Raw genomic sequence first — 17,232 nt, 5'->3', positions numbered from 1 at the left:
TTGATGAAATTGGATGAACTGTTGAAACAGTGGGAAAAGCCTGGCTCTCATCACTGAAATAGGAAACCTTTTTTTATTATACCTTTCCTCCCAGTATTTGTAAAAAGATCTAAAATGACCACATTAATGATTTGTGTCATCTCGAGCCCACCTGATAGTCAAGTCAAGTCAAGTCAAATGATAGTGTGTGGGTGGTGATTTTGGGGCTTCTAACAGCTCTAATTTTATCATAGCTATTTTCAAAAATGTACCATTAACATTTCTGGAACATTTCAGACACCTTGCTCCTGAAAGTTCCTCGTTCAATAATGATTCTCACAGTGTGGAGTTTTCTCTCTCTGAGAGGTTGGGTGGGCTCATCAGCAGGTACACCACGATAGTGGACGCTATAATCCTTCTTTTCCCTTTTCATAAATCTCTGATGAATGAGTAGCAGTGAGTATGAACAAAAAGCAATCTACAGTGCAAACACCCACAGTTCCACAAGTGTCCACCTGAGACTGGCACCAAAGACCCTGCAAGTCGCAGTTATACTCATGTTAAAATGGCCATTTTTACAGCAGAAATATACATGTTTACAGCTTGGTTTAAAATCTAATTTGGTTTGAATAGCTCATGTTCTTATAGGCACCCTTCCTAAAGGAAAAGGGGTCTGCTAGCTTTAGCTATGTGAGCTTTACCAAACGCAGCCAATGTAGCTACATAAATAGTGTGCCTATGAAGCTTACATAGCTGCTTTGTAAGCTTAGCTTCAGCTATGTTAACTATGTAGCTACGTTATCCAAAGCCAAGTAAGCTTTAGCAAGTGTAGCTAAAGCTAACTTAGCTTCTTAGATAACAGATATGTAGCTTACATAGCTGCTTTGAGAGTTTAGTTTCAGTTATGTTAGCCGTGTAGCTATGTTACACACATAGCTACGTTAACTACAGCCACATTATCCAAAGTCAAGATAGCTTTAGCAAATGTAGCTAAAGCTAACTTAGGTTCTTAGATAACAGATATGTAGCTTACATAGCTGCTTTGAGAGTTTAGCTTCAGTTATGTTAGCCGCGTAGCTATGTTACACATATAGCTATGTTAACTACAGCCACATTATCCAAAGTCAAGATAGCTTTAGCAAATGTAGCTAAAGCTAACTTAGCTTCTTAGATAATATAGATATAAGGCTTACATAACTGCTTTGTGAGCTTAGCTTAAGCTACATAAGCTATGTAGCTCTGTTAAACCTGTAGCTACATTAACTATGTAGCTACATTTTCCAAAGCCAAGTAAGCTTTAGCAAATGCAGCTAAAGCTGCCTTAGCTTCTTAGATAACATAGATATGTAGCTTACATAGCTGCTTTGTGAGCTTAGCTTCAGCTATGTTAGCTAAGTAGCTATCTACGTTAACTATGTAGCTACATTATCCAAGGTCAAGTTAGCTTTAGCAAATGTAGCTAAAGCTAACCTAGCTCCTTAGATAACATAGAAATGTAAGCCTAGCTTTAGCTTCATTAGCTGTGTAGCTCTGTTAGCTATGTTTTTACAGCTTTCACAGCTAAGAGAGCTACATAAACTATGTTTGCTTTGTAAAAATGTTTTCATGGAGGATACGCTTTTTTCCTGTAAGCCGTCAGTCTACTTAGCTTTGTAAAACATTTTGTTTCAGGTTTTGCAGGTCAGGTTTCTAACATTTAAGTTTTAATATCCCTACTGTTTCCTTAACCCTTACAATACTCTAAATGGAAGTATAATCCACTTTTATTTGAAAGTTTGAGTATCTGAGTGTTTTCTGTTCTGAGATATAAGGTGTCTCAGATAAAACATCTGTGAGAGTGGCTGGCATAGATGAACGGTCTGCAGCCAGACTGCTTTGACAGAGGTTTTTTTTTTGTTTTGTTTTGTTTTTTTACATTCAAATCTGGTGTATTAGCTGCACTATTAAAACCTATTTTTAATGATGAAAAATCATTTTAAAATGTTAAAAAAGTCTACTGATGCAACCCATTCACATTGTATTGCAAGCAGCCTTAGACTGCTCAGATTATGCTGGAATACATAACCACACAGAGCAGAGCAGCAGGATTTAGCACCACTTGTTCACTGCTTCCCTCCGTCGTTAGGTCATAACCGTGCATTTAAAGAAGCAGGGAGTGTACTGTTAAAGAAATAAACCTTATGGAGCACTAGATTGACCAAAAACACTGAATAAGGACAACATGATGCTTTTTTCCCCTTTTATATCAAAGCTCAGTGTAATTGGACATGATGACATCCTTTTACCAAAGAATGGAAGGAAGCATACTGGTGAGCAGAAAATAATCTAAAACTGCTTCCTTGCATGTGCAAAGATTAGACTGGTTGCCAGCTGTTCAAATGATGTTAACGTTATTACCCCTCTGACTTGCTCACTGTATATTTTCTTGCTGCATCACTCACTAGCTCGCTACTAGGGAGGAAAAAATCCAGGCAAAGTTGGGTTGAAAACTGTGTTTGCACATGAAGATCATTCCAAAGACTTAGGGAAATTTTCACGTGTGCTGCTTAGACTCCGGACTCTACAATGGTTTTGGAAACATCAGACTCCCTTGGGTGCAATGTCCATCTGGTCAAAATGCTTCAAGGGAATAATATTCTATCACTGTCTTCTAGAATAGATGTTTTTTTATTCTTGGACTTCTTAAGTGTTTTCAATAAGAACTCAAAATATGTACACGCTTCCCCTATTAGTTTATCCTCAAGGCAAAAGTGGGCCAGGATTGTTATACTGAGGCCTGAAACATCCATTAATACTCTTGTTATTTTACATATCTTACTTTAAATATAAAGTCACAGCAATTTAAATTTGTGTAAGATAAGGACAAGAGTTAGCCAGATAACTTGCACAGGCAGGCATGATTTGGCCAACAGGAGCCAGTGGGGATCGCTGTCATAGTAACTTGTATCCTGTCTGTATGCAGAGTTCCATCTTCAACATGGTTTATCTCCAGCTGATGGCCCTCACCAACTGAGTCTGTTTCTGAGGTGAAGTGCAGCACAACCAGCTGGATCAGCAGCTTGATCATGACATCAGAAGTTGAAGTAGGAATAAAGAGAACAATATACTGTATATGTAACATTTACTTTGCCTCTACTGGGCTGATTTACTTTTCTGTTGCTTCATGTTTTGACCCATTGTCCATAAAGTGCTGGGAGATGAGATCAGTAGTCTCTACGTGGTGTTAAGCTTTAAAATTGACCAGAGGGTCAAGTTTGCAGTATTTCCGAGGCATAAACAGTACTCACTTGGGGCCACCCAAGTATATTTGCTGCCTTTTTCCCTGTTTTTTATTCAAATATAGCCATCATCTGCATGCAAGAGATGGACACCTGTCCTGTAAATGTCCCAATTGAGGTGAAATGTCTCAGGTTAAAAATCAAGCTCCATATGCTGTCTTTCAATAATTTGTGCAGCTTCTTGCTTCCTGACCTGCCATGATTACTGAATATCTAATGGTTGATGATAGTGATGGCATTTGAGTGTCTTTACCTTACATCGAGGGTTTAGAGTTAGTTCAGGCAGGACATAGAGTCAAAGGCTGCCATATAATTGAGATCAGCTGATGTCACACAATCAGCTGATGGAAAGCTAATCTGCTTTTAAGCTATTGGTTAATCTCACTCAGGCTGCATTAATTAAACTGCTCTTGCCCGACTCTCTTTATTGCAAGCCACTTTTTGCAACCCTCCTCCACCCCAGCTCATCCTTTATTCTGCTTCTGACTTATTCAGCGTCATCCTGTTGCCTTTGATGCCTGTTCTGCTCTGGGTATTACCTAATGCTTTCCTTGTAGACACAGAAAGAGCAGGAATGTGAGCTGTTCCTGCTTGATGTTTTCCATGTGGGCAAGTTGAAGGGCAGGGGGATCCCAAAACAGCCACACCCCCAAATATAAACAACAACAGTAAGTGCTGATAGCAGGATGGCTATCGCTACCACCTGGTACATCATCATTCTTTAAGAAACTTTTCTCTGACTTCCTATTTGAGTAGATCTGTTAAGATTGACACATGCTGTCAGTGGGCTCTGCAGAAAAATTTTCACAGTGCAGTTAAGACTGTGGAAATGTTGGGTAACCTGAAAGAAAATTTACAAGATTGCAAGATATGGAGATTTAACACATGCTGATGATCTTACAAGGGAAAAAAGATCACAGAATAAAGTCTTGTCATGAAACTTGCTGCTTTGGATTTCTTTTTTAAAGCAAAGAAGTAACTTTTATGAGTTTGTCTGAAATTTGAAGCATTTTCCCATGTGCAATCAAATCCAAAAGGGCTATTTAAGGATTCTGTTTTCCTAACATCGAGTTAGATTAAAACTGTTTCTTTCTGCCAAGTGATGCTTAAAAGTTGTTCTTCTACAACATCTATGTCTTATTAATTGATGCTAATAGATACAGAAAACTTCCACTAATATGTAAAAAGATATTTCGCACGTCCTGATGGAGATTAGGAGTGTTATATTCAAACTCATCGCCCTTGGTTGCATCTTTAAAACAAAGTGGTGACTCATTTTGTTGTAAACCTTGTTAAGCCTCAGATGAAGGGGAATTAGATCCTTCATTTTCCTACACAAACAGCAAAATCTTTCATGTTTTGCGTGGTTGGGTCTAAATTGATAAAAGAATTAGGATTTGCAATGATAAAAAAGAAAGCAGATAAAGTTGAATCCACGCAGCACGAGTCGCGCCTCACTTTTAAATCTATGAATACACATGAGCAGACTGACTCACCAGGACAAACAACTGTTAAATAATTTGTTATTCAGCTTGGGTGCACTACCTGCTTACGGCAATCCGTCTCACCAGGTCTATTGTAGCTCCCACAGAGCCCTGCAGATGCTAAGTTTTTGCTCGAATGGTTGTTAAGGCCTGATAATTTACAGCAATGAGCTGTTGGTTGCCCTCAGGCCATTAGCTATTGTAGAGGCAGGACTGTTCCTGTTGTGTTAATGAGATGGATGAGTGGAGGATGCTCTGCAGAAAACAAGGCGGTGTTTGCAGCTAAGCCTGGTGAGGCCACGTGAGGTATTATATGGAAATGACTGGCGTACCATAGCGTTGTGTGAGTTGGTTTTGCTACTGGGAGGTCACAAGTTTAATCATATGTAAAAACCACAAAGCAATATAAACCTATATCTGCAAAATAATTGAAGTCTAGGTGCTGAAAAGTTCCCACTAAAGGACAAGCTGTTAACAACTGTGATAAAATAAAACTGTGTCCGTTACCCTCATATTAATACTTCCCCTGAAGTAAAAGTCGTGATTAAAATGAAATTGGTGTTACATTAAAATGATAAAGGATGGGGATTTTTAAACGAATGGGGACTGCAGCCAAAAGTTTTTGGACCGCAGAGGTGGCAGTTAAAAGTAATACTGCTTGCATAATGTGTCCCTGACCCGGCTGGAGCAGTACTTAACTTCTGCCTACACTGGGAATAAAACATTGTTTTCAAATCAGATGACCTGGTAGTAACTGCACCCTCCACAGAGACCTATTTATGTCAAGTTTCTTAATGTATCCATACACTGAAACAGCTCATTAAGTGGTTTTTTGCTCTTTACAGTAACGGTATTCTATCGCAGTGTCACAAAATTAAAAGGGATGATGCTTTTAAATGCATATTTAGGTGCTACTAATGATGCCAGACTCATTTCATGTCTCTGCTTCTCTGTGTCACTGCACCTGCGGTTTAAAGCCACACTTCCTGTTTTGACTGACTTAATAAAAGCACTCAAGAATATAACTATGGACCTTAATTGTGAAGAACTTGTCAGAAATAAGATGTTTATCTTTGATTTAACTTGTCTTTGGCAGAGATACCCACAGGCAGTGTTACCACAAGGCAAAGGTAGGCAATTGCCCGAGGCCTCGTGCTCCAAGTGTCATTAAAATACCAGTCATTAAAAATGTGCATTAAACATGAGGTAATTGTCTTAAACTTCTTTCAATGATAACATGTATTTTGAATATAAAAAGGGGCCAAGAGTGAATAAAATAGCATCAAAAATGATTTTGATTCAGCAAAAGTCCCTGGGAAGGACTCCTAGCCCCAACAGCAAGGTCAGAGAACCTCAAAAAGACTCAAAATGTTTTCATATCAAGCAAATTATGGTTTAGGTTAGACCCACGGACACAGGTTATTCAGTTGGAGGCCCGTGGGCCATTTTCTAGGAGGCAAGCCATGACCCAACCAAAGACTGGCTTGCCTCCTAGAATCATTTAGCCGGTTAGCTGTGCAGAAATACATGCTTTGACCACTCTAATACTGTCTCTACACCATCATATAGTTTTTAAGAAAGCCAGTATGACAAGCATGTTTGACAAAAGCAGTACAACTACATTTTTTGCATGTTATTATACATCAAGTCTTCCTTCTGTGTCATCCTCTGCAGGTTGGTTGAGTTGATGGCTGGTACTAGCTTGGCTAACATTCATGCCAGACTCACTCTGGTCTTAACCTGGTGCTTTCAATTTTAAAATCCTGGAAAGGGACACTTCACCTCCATCACATAGGCTTTCTTCACATGCTTGGACCCTTGGGTTTTCAGTAGCTGGTCTGGAGCAATGTGTTTCCTTTATTATTAGTCCACCATCCATGGCTGTGACTGCAGCTTTCCTGCCATCCAGTGGCTGGTAGAGCCTTGTGTGTTTTATTATGATGGAGAGGGTGAGTTTGATAGGGTGGAGCTCCCCATGTGGCTTCAGTGTTAATTTTAAAGGAAGAACTTCTGAAAACTCATTTAGCCATCCAAAAAAAGGCTCTCTCCACCCACCTGTGGATCCGTACCTAGATTTTAGAGATGAGTGGTCTAAAGCAGTTCTTTTCTGCATCCTTAACATTGGACAATCATTCCGGTGAAAAGATCCAGTGGTACGTTCTTGTTTTGATCTAATCTATATACATTTTCAAGGTATAACTAGTAAATAGGTGTGACTTTTGGTCAGCTGTATAACCTTTAAACAGTTTAATCATATATATTTCTATTATATACCCTATATTGCCAAAAGTATTCACTCACCCATCCAAATAATAGAAATCAGGTGTTCCAATCACTTCATTGCCCACAGGTGTATCAAGTCAAGCACCTAGGCATGTAGACTGTTTCTACAAACATTTGTGAAAGAATGGGCTCCCAGGAGCTCAGTGAATTCCAGCGTGGTACTGTGATAGGATGCCACCTGTGCAACAAGTCTAGTCATGAAATTTCCTTGCTCCTGGATTCCACAGTCAACTGTCAGTGGTATTATAACAAAGTGGAAGTGACTGGAAATGACAGCGGCTCAGCCAAAAAGTGGTAGGCCACGTAAAATGACAGAGCGGGGTCAGTGGATGCTGAGGTGCATAGTACGCAGAGGTCGCCAACTTTCTGCAGAGTCAGTTGCTACAGACCTCCAAACTTCATGTGGCCTTCAGATTAGCTCAAGAACAGTGCATAGAGAGCTTCATGGAATGGGTTTCCATGGCCGAGCAGCTGCATCCAAGCCATACATCACCAAGTGCAATGCAAAGCGTCGGATGCAGTGGTGTAAAGCACGCCACCACTGGACTCTAGAGCAGTGGAGACGCATTCTCTAGAGTGACGAATCACACTTCTTGCAATTTGGTGGAGGGGGGATTATGGTGTGGGGTTGGTTTTCAGGAGCTGGGCCTGGTCCCTTAGTTCCAGTGAAAGGAACTCTGAATGCTTCAGCATACCAAGAGATTTTGGACAATTCCATGCGCCCAACTTTGTGGGAACAGTTTGGGGATCGCCCCTTCCTATATAGTGTATATTGTTTCTATTTTGACTTTTACAGCCCTAGTTCTGCTTAAATCAATGTAGACAATTAGGATTTGTTATCTTTTTGTACAAATATTTTCTGCTGAAATTAAGAAAAAAAAGTGGTAGAAATAGTGAAATATATGTGGTTTTAGTTTGTTTTACAACATTGTAAAGGTTTTGTTATACTTAAATAGCATACATTAGGTCTTTTTTGTACTGTGAGTCTCATCATTATTAAAGTTCTTTTAATTAGTCAATATTTATCTTTTTTCCCCCCAATAATTTCTATGTAAATTAAACAATCAGCTTTGCGTCAACTTATATACTACCTCTGGACTCTCTCTTTGAAGTCAATGGGACGTATGTAACTTGACACAAGGAAATAAAACATGATTGGCTGGATAGAGAAAGGAAGACAGCAGCCACACTAGTGTTAGCTTGCCATCAACTCGGATAATAAAAGTGTCCAAAGTTTTTAAATGAAAGCAAAAGTAATTCCAGTAATTTTGTAAGTATCCCTGCCCAAGGTGATTTAGACCGAAGATCCTTATGTAGTTGGTTGTCGAGGGGGAGGGCTCACTTTAAATTTGTTGACCAATAAAGAAAATACCAGGTTTTTTTAAGCAACTTAGCAAAATAAATTATCAACTTATTTCTAAGAAATTACCTGATAAAATACCACCTTTATATATTATCATATTTCCAAATTATAGCTTGATAAAATGCAGACTCATTACCGGGTAGTTACCACCTTATTCTTGAGTAAGTACTGAATAATTACACTTATTACTTTAAATTTGCCAAGTAATTAGGGCCCACTAAAATAATAATGTTACAGGATCTTTTTTTTTTTACCATAAAAAGACAAGGAACAATATATGGTGAATTTGTTTACCTTGATTTTCACCATAATAATAATAAAACATAAGTGAAAAAAGTAAAAAAAAAAGAAAAAGTATTGCGGTTTTCAGCAAAAAATTCTAGGTCTTAAATCTAGATTTTTAAGTGTTTCAATGAGTGCCCTATAAAGGGATTAAAAACAACTTGCATGCACAGCACAAAAAATATTATCACCCAGGTTGGTGGAAAACAAGGAAGCCAGATGCGCTGCACAACAAAACACTTTGTACCAGGCATACGATAGAGTTCATAGTGAGTAAAATGAGATTATAGTTGCATGAAATTTTTCTTTTAAAGCATAGATTAATTTTAGTTTTGATATTTGCAATTATAGCTTGTCCTTGGTTTAGTCTTTTTCATACCCAGTCCATTCTCACAGGAGTTTAAATGGTCAGAGAAAGTGATACTCACAGCTGGACCAGGAGCTCCAACCACACCCTGAAGACCGCCTGGGCCTGGTGGACCCTAAACAAACAAAAACAAAAACACTTATTAGTAATGAAAGATCATTTGTGTTCATTCTCACCTCAGGAACTTTTACTGTGAAGTTGTAACAAACAAAGCCTGAAATATTTAGAACACTAAAACCATTAGAAACATTGCTGGTCTAATTGCAGCTCATTTTTCACACAAAATGGAGTTTTTGTTTTCATCAACTCTAAAAATCAATGGAAGTTAATGAAAACATCTGCAAGTTGGAGCTGCTTCCCTTCATACAGATTACCTCTTAGAAGAAATGCCATTTCTTAAAGCAAAGCAAATTTACCTTAATTCAGTATCTGATGACTCAAACCAATGAGAATTTAAATAATACAGATGTTTAAGGTGAAGATGGAGCACACATGAATTTCTATGGTAAGTAGGTAACAATTCAGGAAGCAGAACAGCACTTCAGTTAATATTTTATATTCTGCAGACTGTTTGGGGCAATCTCACCTTAGATGAGTCACTGCAAAGTTACCTGTGTTGTTTGATTTATTCTGCTCATATGAGAATTCAGCAGCTCAGATTTTCAATCAAAACTCATGGCTTTGGATACAAAGAAAAATAGAGGGAGTAAAAAGTTAAAAAAAAAGAACAACTCACAAGTTCCCCCTTGTCTCCTTTGCTCCCCTTCTGTCCAGGTCCTCCAACTTCTCCCTGTGGTGCAATACAAACAGCAGAGCTCACATCTCTCCTCTCCATCTTAAAGTCCAATATCTTAAAGTGTCACCTCTACCACGCTCAGGCAGTAAATATTTCTCAAGAGATTCTAATTTGATTGGCCCACAAAGACCTTGGGCGAGTGTTTGCAATTAATTGATTGGCTCCCTGTCTAACCCCATTGGCACGATGATTGACAAAACGGTGTGATAGAAGACGTGACTTGGATGAGAGCGGTATGATGGTTACAAATGTACAGATGCAGATCTGAGCTTTGAGTTTCTCATCTGTGCATGTGGAAGTAGACCTGAGGGTAAACAGTATTCAAGATCATGGCTATTATATGATGTTTATGTCTCAGGACATGTTTGGAAACACTTAAATGCTTCCTGTGTGCGCTACCTTGTTGAGTAAATGCAGCATTATGGTCATAATCTCTCTTGGTATGACCTGGGGCTAACAGAGGAAAAGCATCTGCTTTCAGCAGCATATGTGTTAGACACTGTATTTTCTATAGCGTGGTATGTAAAGAACTGTCGTTTGACATTGAAAGACATTCTTATTTTGCTAACGGTGCAGCAGCCTTGTTGAGTATCCTTGATGTGTCATAAGCTATAAATACAACTGACAATGAAAGAAACAAAGAGAAGCTATGCGACAAGAACAAATAATACCCTTCAGTTTCTCCACACATCCTGACTGTACAGACATGATTTGATGTTATTATTGCATTTCTTGTGCTGAGGAAGAATAGGAAATGGATTTCATTGTTGTGGGCTCATTATAAAGACAGTGTTAGATACAGATGTTGAAGTCATTGACTATTATTATAGCAAACTGCCTTACATTTACATTTATCCCTTTGTATGGATATTTTTAAAGCACATATTTTCATTTATTCCATCATTACAGAAACCTATTGTTATTTTATTGCTGCGTCCCTGTACAGCTATGTCCAAAACTGCAGTTTCCTTTGTGCCGGCAACGCCTACAACCTCAGTTTTCACCAGCATTTAAAGTTTTCACAGCTGACTTCTGCTTTCCTCAGTAGTATGTGTAATTCAAGGATATTATAGTAAACTAAAACTAACAAAATAACTAAAACTAAAATGTAAAAATTATTTTAGTTGACTGAAACAAATAAAAACTAAGCTTTACAAATAAAATGATAACTAGCTGAAACTGTATTGTGTGCTTACAAAACTAATGAAAATGAAAAAGAATTAGGGAGAAAATCTCCTTTGTTTTAGTCTTTGACACTCGCATACTGACTGACATGAACACCTAAGCCTGGAGAGAGTAAAACTGTCTGAATTGATTCAAGACAACTTCACAAAGTGGTAATTTTAGGTCTTGAGTTGTTTGCAAACATTAAAATGGAATAATTTAAGTGAAAAGTGAAGATACTTTTTGGGTGTTGCCCTTGACAGGTATCCTACATTACAGACAAAACTAAAACTAACATTCAAACTAATAAAAACTAAACTAAAACACAGATTTTTTTGCAAATTAAATACTTAACCAAACTAAAAAAGCAGTAAAACAAAAGTTGAAAACAAAATAAAAATCAAAACTAATGAAAAATCCCAAACTATTATAACATTGGTGTAATATTGCTTTCAAATAGCTCCATGTTCTTGATATTTTGTCATATTTAATGAATAATCATCAAGAAAATAATAGAAGTATTCCTTTCCTTGCATTTGCAGCTGTATATCTGAAAACTTTACCATAAAAAAGTCAGCCTAGTTTCTCTTCTGCCACTGCTGTTTTTAAAGCCAGTATTACAAGTCCTAACCCTTCTTGATATTGATTGGCCAGGAAGCGAGGAAGGATATTGATGAATGGCGAACTGTTCTGAAAGTTGAAACTTTTTCAACTGAGAGTGCAACAAAAACCAGCTGACACTGAAGGCGTTTTTGAACTTTAATGCTGAAACTCTGGACTAGATTGCAATATAAGAATCCAACTTGGCTGATGTTGAGTGAACAAATTCTGAAGTATTGGCTGCCCTTTTGATAACCTAGCTGGTGAATACAACACATTTCATTGAATTTCTTAAACTATGTAAGGTATGCAGAGTAAACATATAGATTTAAGTTGAGCCAACAACCTAAATAGCTAGTGCAACTATTTTAGTTGAGCTGAATGAGATAAAGATGTCTATTGGAAAAATTTTCTTCTAACTCAACCTTTTTAGCAATGAGCATGTTATGTCAACTGAATGGCAACATGGTGAATAAAGCTTGACCCCCTTAAACTCAAAAAAAGCTGGGCAACTTGTTACTTAACTATTTAATGCTGGGCCTTCATATTTGTGTTTAAAAACCTAAATGTAGGTTTTTGGAAGGGCAGGAGGATCCCAGAACAGCCCCAACACCAAATATAAGTAAGGCAATAAGTGCTAATTATTACCTGCTAATTAAGAGAAAAATATTTGTAACCATAAATCATGCATCTTTCTTGACAAGGTGGTCCTGACTGAAATGTGTTCTCTTTCAGCTGGTTCCTCCTATAATTATTTATTGAACTAATCAACCAACTTATTCAACTGTCACCACATTTTACCCTCAGATTAAGAGAGCTTCTCTTGTTTGTACATCTATAATCAGAGTGATGCTACACATCTTGAATCTTTACTTTTCTTACAAACTTTCTCAGGTTCATATTTAAGCTATCTTGTACTGCAGTGTATCACATTTTTACTCTACCTTGTCACCATCCTCTCCAGGGGGACCCTGAGGACCAGCTGGACCAGGAAGACCAACAGGACCTTGAATTCCATCACGGCCGGCAGGACCCATGGGACCTTTCTCTCCCTTGACAGAGAGAGAGTGGAAAGTTTCACATTGTCAACAGTCAGATCACTATTTTTCCTCAAGAATGTGAGTGTATCCAGGTTTAAAATTCTTTTTGTCTCATCTAGATGCAGCAAATACAAGCACAGTGAAGTTAACTTGTCTTTATTAACCAGATGAGCTTATGCAAAAAGAAGAAAGACTACAGAAGCCCTAAGAAGACATGCATCCATCATTCTACTCTTTTTCCTGTGAGATAATTTCAGTAATTTTCTCAAGATTTAGAGAAATTCCATTCTTAGTGACAAGGAAATCTTCATTTTTATCCTGAGATGACAATAAAAGTTAGTCAAGGTCTCAAGAGAACAACCCAAATTTAGTAATTATCATGGGAAACCAGAAAAAAATTAAAGATACAGCTGTATTTTGGCTTTAACTAAATTCATATAAATGATAACACATTTACATTACAACTGAGATTATAACTGAGAGCGTGTTAAAGTATAATGTGAACTTGTGAATGTTAGCAACATCTGAAACTTCATTTGTTCTCTATAATTGAAACACACACAGACACAGATGAAGCTTTATTTGTTTTCGTCTGAATCTCTACATGTTCTCTGGAAGATTATGAATTCCAACTAAATATTGCAACCATCACCAGCAATGTTCTTATAAATGTCCTTTTAAATATCATGTCCCATTTTTTCCAACTTCATTCTGCTAAATGCTACTGAATATTACACACTGTGCCTTTAAATATTGTATATATGCAGTGCATCTTTATGGAGGGATGAAGCGGTGTTTCAGTGACTGAAATACTCACAGGGCCGCCCTTTTCTCCAGCAGGACCGGGTGGACCTTGGGGGCCGTTGCGTCCTGTAAGACCGATGGGACCTCCGGGGCCGGCGGGACCTCTCTCTCCAGGAGAACCCTGTCATCAGACAACAAAGACCCATCATTCACTGCTGTACAGCGTGGACGCTAAGTAAGTCAAGTCTCTCTGGAGCAGTGTTAATTTTGTGGGCCGAAATTATGACAAATAATGTTAATCTATCCATTTTTTTTCATTAGATGCAACTAAGACAAGCTAAAAAGAGATCCTTGGTGAAAAAAAGTCTGAGATTAAAACGAGACTAAAATGAAACTACTGGACTGTTAGATGTTCAAAATTCACATTTCTCCACTGAGCAGAGATGAGGTGGAAGATCATCTCATTTATTTCTGTATTTTCATCCATCTGAATACAATTATTAGTGTTTAACATTTACATTAGTTTAGAAAGACATCTGATAAAATCAGTTGAAAGAAAATAATGTACAGTGCTTAACAAATTTATTAGACCCCCACCCAAAGTAAGGTTTATGCCACAGCTGCATCATGAAGTGCTTTAATGCGGACTCTTTCATTTTCAGTCAGCTCTCCATGTTTTACCATTTTGAAGAGGAATGAGGAGTTTCAAACTGAATTCACCTTTTTATACCCAAATTTGAGCTGGCTCACTGGGCTTCTCTGAGAAGTCAGAAATTAATCAAGCATAACATTCAACCACTAAAACAAATTGTTCTGTTCAGGAATGCAAGTAAGAAACTTTCATTTGACATATTAATCATAAAATGATTGAATGATATGAATGTGCTTTACTATTTTTTCGTTTTTTTTTGTAAATCAGTACATTTGAAAATTCATGGATAACAATAATAATTATATTTTAGCATTAAAAATATCATTTTGGGTAAAGAGCTTCTACATATCGATGTATTAACCATTGCAGAAACATAAAAACATGATTTTGGTAATTACCAATGCTGTTAGTTTAGGGCAGCTGTGGCATGAACCTTACTTTGGGTGGTGGTCTAATAAATTTGTTAAGCACTGTATGTATGATGTTTAACTGCCTAAAACTGGACTAAAATGTCTATGACTTTTTTGTCCAATAAAACTAGATTAAAACTTTCAAGAGTGAAAATGTAAGTGCCATGAAAATGTGGTCAATTATGGAAAAATCATGACCTTCATTATTTTTGATTGGCATTGAGATTATTAACCATGATCACATATTGAATTTACCACATCTGCATCACATCCATTCATTGAACTTAAACACTCAACACTTTTAAAAACAAGTGCAAAAAATAAATAAAAGCAAATGAGTAAAAAAATAAAATTTATGTAAAAAAATCATCAGTAAAAACAATGTAAAACTAAAAACAATTGCAACCCCCACTCCAAAGAAAATTTGGGTGTAAAAAAAAAAAAAAAAAAAGGTCACAGCATATGGTACAGTTATAATTTTATCACTACTACCCTGTTTTCATTGTCATATGAAGCCAAAACTGTGATTGAAATTGACTTAAAGGCATTTTTATCTTTGGCTAAAATAAAGTTGAAAATAGCTGGCAAAATTAACACTGCTCTGCAGAAGGGTGCAGAACTTCTGCAGAAAGTGTGATGTGAATTTCTTAAAGCATGAAAAGTTTGGCTGCTCTTCTTGAAGACATTTTCAAGGGCTTCCCTTTTGAACACATCAATGCCACTTAGATGTGAAATATCTAGCAAATATTTGAATAATTCTGATTGAATGATAGGCCTTTTGCATCAAGGAGGTGTAAGAATCTTTGGAATTTAACCTTTCATTTCTTATTCCTGCAACAAGTTTAAAAAACAGCAAGAATTCAGCATTTAATCAATTCAAGGGGGGTGCTTTTGGCTTTGCTTATTTCCAGATCACATAAACTGTGAGTAAATCTCTGATCAGCAGGTCATTGCTGCATCCATCCACTAAGGGAAGGTCTCCGGCTGCTTTCAACTACAACAGGCACATGTATACAAGCCAAAGATTCCCCTTGACTCACACACAAACCCATTCAGCTGCTGAAGGGAGCTGCCACCTGGCACTCGTATGCCTTGGCCCGTTTCATGACAGGCTTTGCTGGTGACACAAACGCACAGCTCCAAACTGTCAACCCGAGCGATGCCAACCTTCCCGCCAGGACTCACACAAGTCCCTCTGACTCACAGCTTCACCTTTTTCTTTCTGCCTTCCTTTCTCTCTAACACCCCTGATTTCTGTCCTACACATGTGATTCTCTGGCTAGAAATCAAAACTGCTTCACAAAAAACGTATCAAAAGTTTAAGGTTCCATTCATGCTTGTTGTTCTTTTCTTCCCTGCTGCACAATTTCCTGGTTTCTTGGTCTGTCTCTTTCAAACACACATGAAATTGCACAGACTTTCCCACAGCAACTCAATCTGTGGCAGGAAATCGATGGAGGAAAATATCAGATCTCTAGTGTGCCTGGGCATCGCATCCCCTCCGCTTTTTTCAAGGACTTTTTCAAACACTAACCAAAACAGTCTATCACATGTTTTCATCCAATCGCTCACTTTCAAGCCAATTTAAGAAAACTATCTCATTTCAGCACTGGAAATGGTTTTTTCGTTCATTCGGAGAACGCCCCTCTCTTCCCTTTCATCATCTTTTCATCCGTGCTCGGCATATCCGCTGTCATCTAATCTGGTGTTGCTCCGTCACTGGTGAGCAGGGGCAATTATCGGGAGCCCGCGTTTAACGCTTGAACAAAATGTCAGACGGTTCAAAGCTGCCTGTCAGTCAGCTTTCTGTACAGATTCACCACCGGAGCTCCCCAGGCTTTTTCACGGCACATATCACTAACCGAGGGGGCTCAGAGACAAAGGCAGGGAAAAAGTGCTCCACTTACTTACAGATTACCCTGCCACCTCTGCTCCTTTCTCAGGTCCTAAAGCATTTAAAAGCAGAGTGTTTATGAATGCAGCTAAAGTGTCTAAAATGATGTCTTTAATTGAGATAAAGAATGCTTCATTAATGCAGAAGATGCAGCAAAAGATCCCCTAAAAGCAAACGGGAACAAAAGTCTCTCTAAACCAGGGGTTAGACAGAGTTTTCTGATTGGTTGAGAGATATTCTGTGAGTTTCACATGGACTTCTCCAAACATCCGTCACTCCCACTGAGGCTAAACGTCCACTCCGTGATTCCAAGCCCATTCTTTAACAGCTGTAGTTGAATCCCAGCTCATACTGTGTCTGAATTGTACATGAAGTTCGACCAGTGGTCATGATTTATGTGCTCACACCGAGTGGTCCACTAGTGGTGTTAAAAGTGCAGCGGACAATCCATTATTGATCAAACATTCAGTCTGAGCTACAAATCTGTTCGACACTGTTGTGTTAAAGCCTTGTATTATTTAGGCTAAATCCCAACTGACCCCTTGCCCCTACTACTTAGACCTGCCTCTATGTTCACCTCTTCACATTACAACGTTGTTCCAACTCTTGTTGGAAAGGAGGATGAAGTCCTAAGACAACATGGCCCTTCAAATGGAGTTTCTCCAGAGGTGTACTTCAAACCAAATTTAATTGAAAAACTTCCAGAGTGCCTTGCAAATAATTAGCTAAATTCTCCAGTCTCTGAGAAATCTCACAACACTCAGTTTGAGTGTGCCTCTGGAAACTCTACATTTGAAGGCTTGTGTATCCCATGCACCTCACCCTGCCCCGCCATTGCAACAAAACTTGACATCACACCCCTAGACGCAAATGTGCAAAACATATGGGTAGGACTA

The 17,232-nt window shown here is 38.1% G+C and overlaps 1 protein-coding gene across 2 annotated transcripts in view; it reads right to left on the bottom strand.

The window, feature by feature from the left end:
* The window catches only part of LOC121520793 (collagen alpha-1(XI) chain-like), a 162,556-nt gene that overhangs the window by 39,182 nt on the left and 106,142 nt on the right, over positions 1-17,232 (bottom strand). For both annotated transcript variants that reach the window (XM_041804410.1, XM_041804412.1), the window contains exons 42-45: positions 13,454-13,561; positions 12,541-12,648; positions 9,773-9,826; positions 9,098-9,151 (exon numbers count right to left, since the gene is read on the bottom strand). In XM_041804410.1, coding sequence (XP_041660344.1) covers positions 9,098-9,151; positions 9,773-9,826; positions 12,541-12,648; positions 13,454-13,561 — 324 coding nt within the window. The remainder of the gene's footprint in view (positions 1-9,097; positions 9,152-9,772; positions 9,827-12,540; positions 12,649-13,453; positions 13,562-17,232) is intronic.

This window comes from Cheilinus undulatus, linkage group 13 (assembly GCF_018320785.1).
Source record: "Cheilinus undulatus linkage group 13, ASM1832078v1, whole genome shotgun sequence".
NCBI lineage: Eukaryota > Metazoa > Chordata > Actinopteri > Labriformes > Labridae > Cheilinus > Cheilinus undulatus.
The sequence above is the reverse complement of the archived record's forward strand: the minus strand, read 5'-3'. Positions and strand labels throughout refer to the sequence as shown.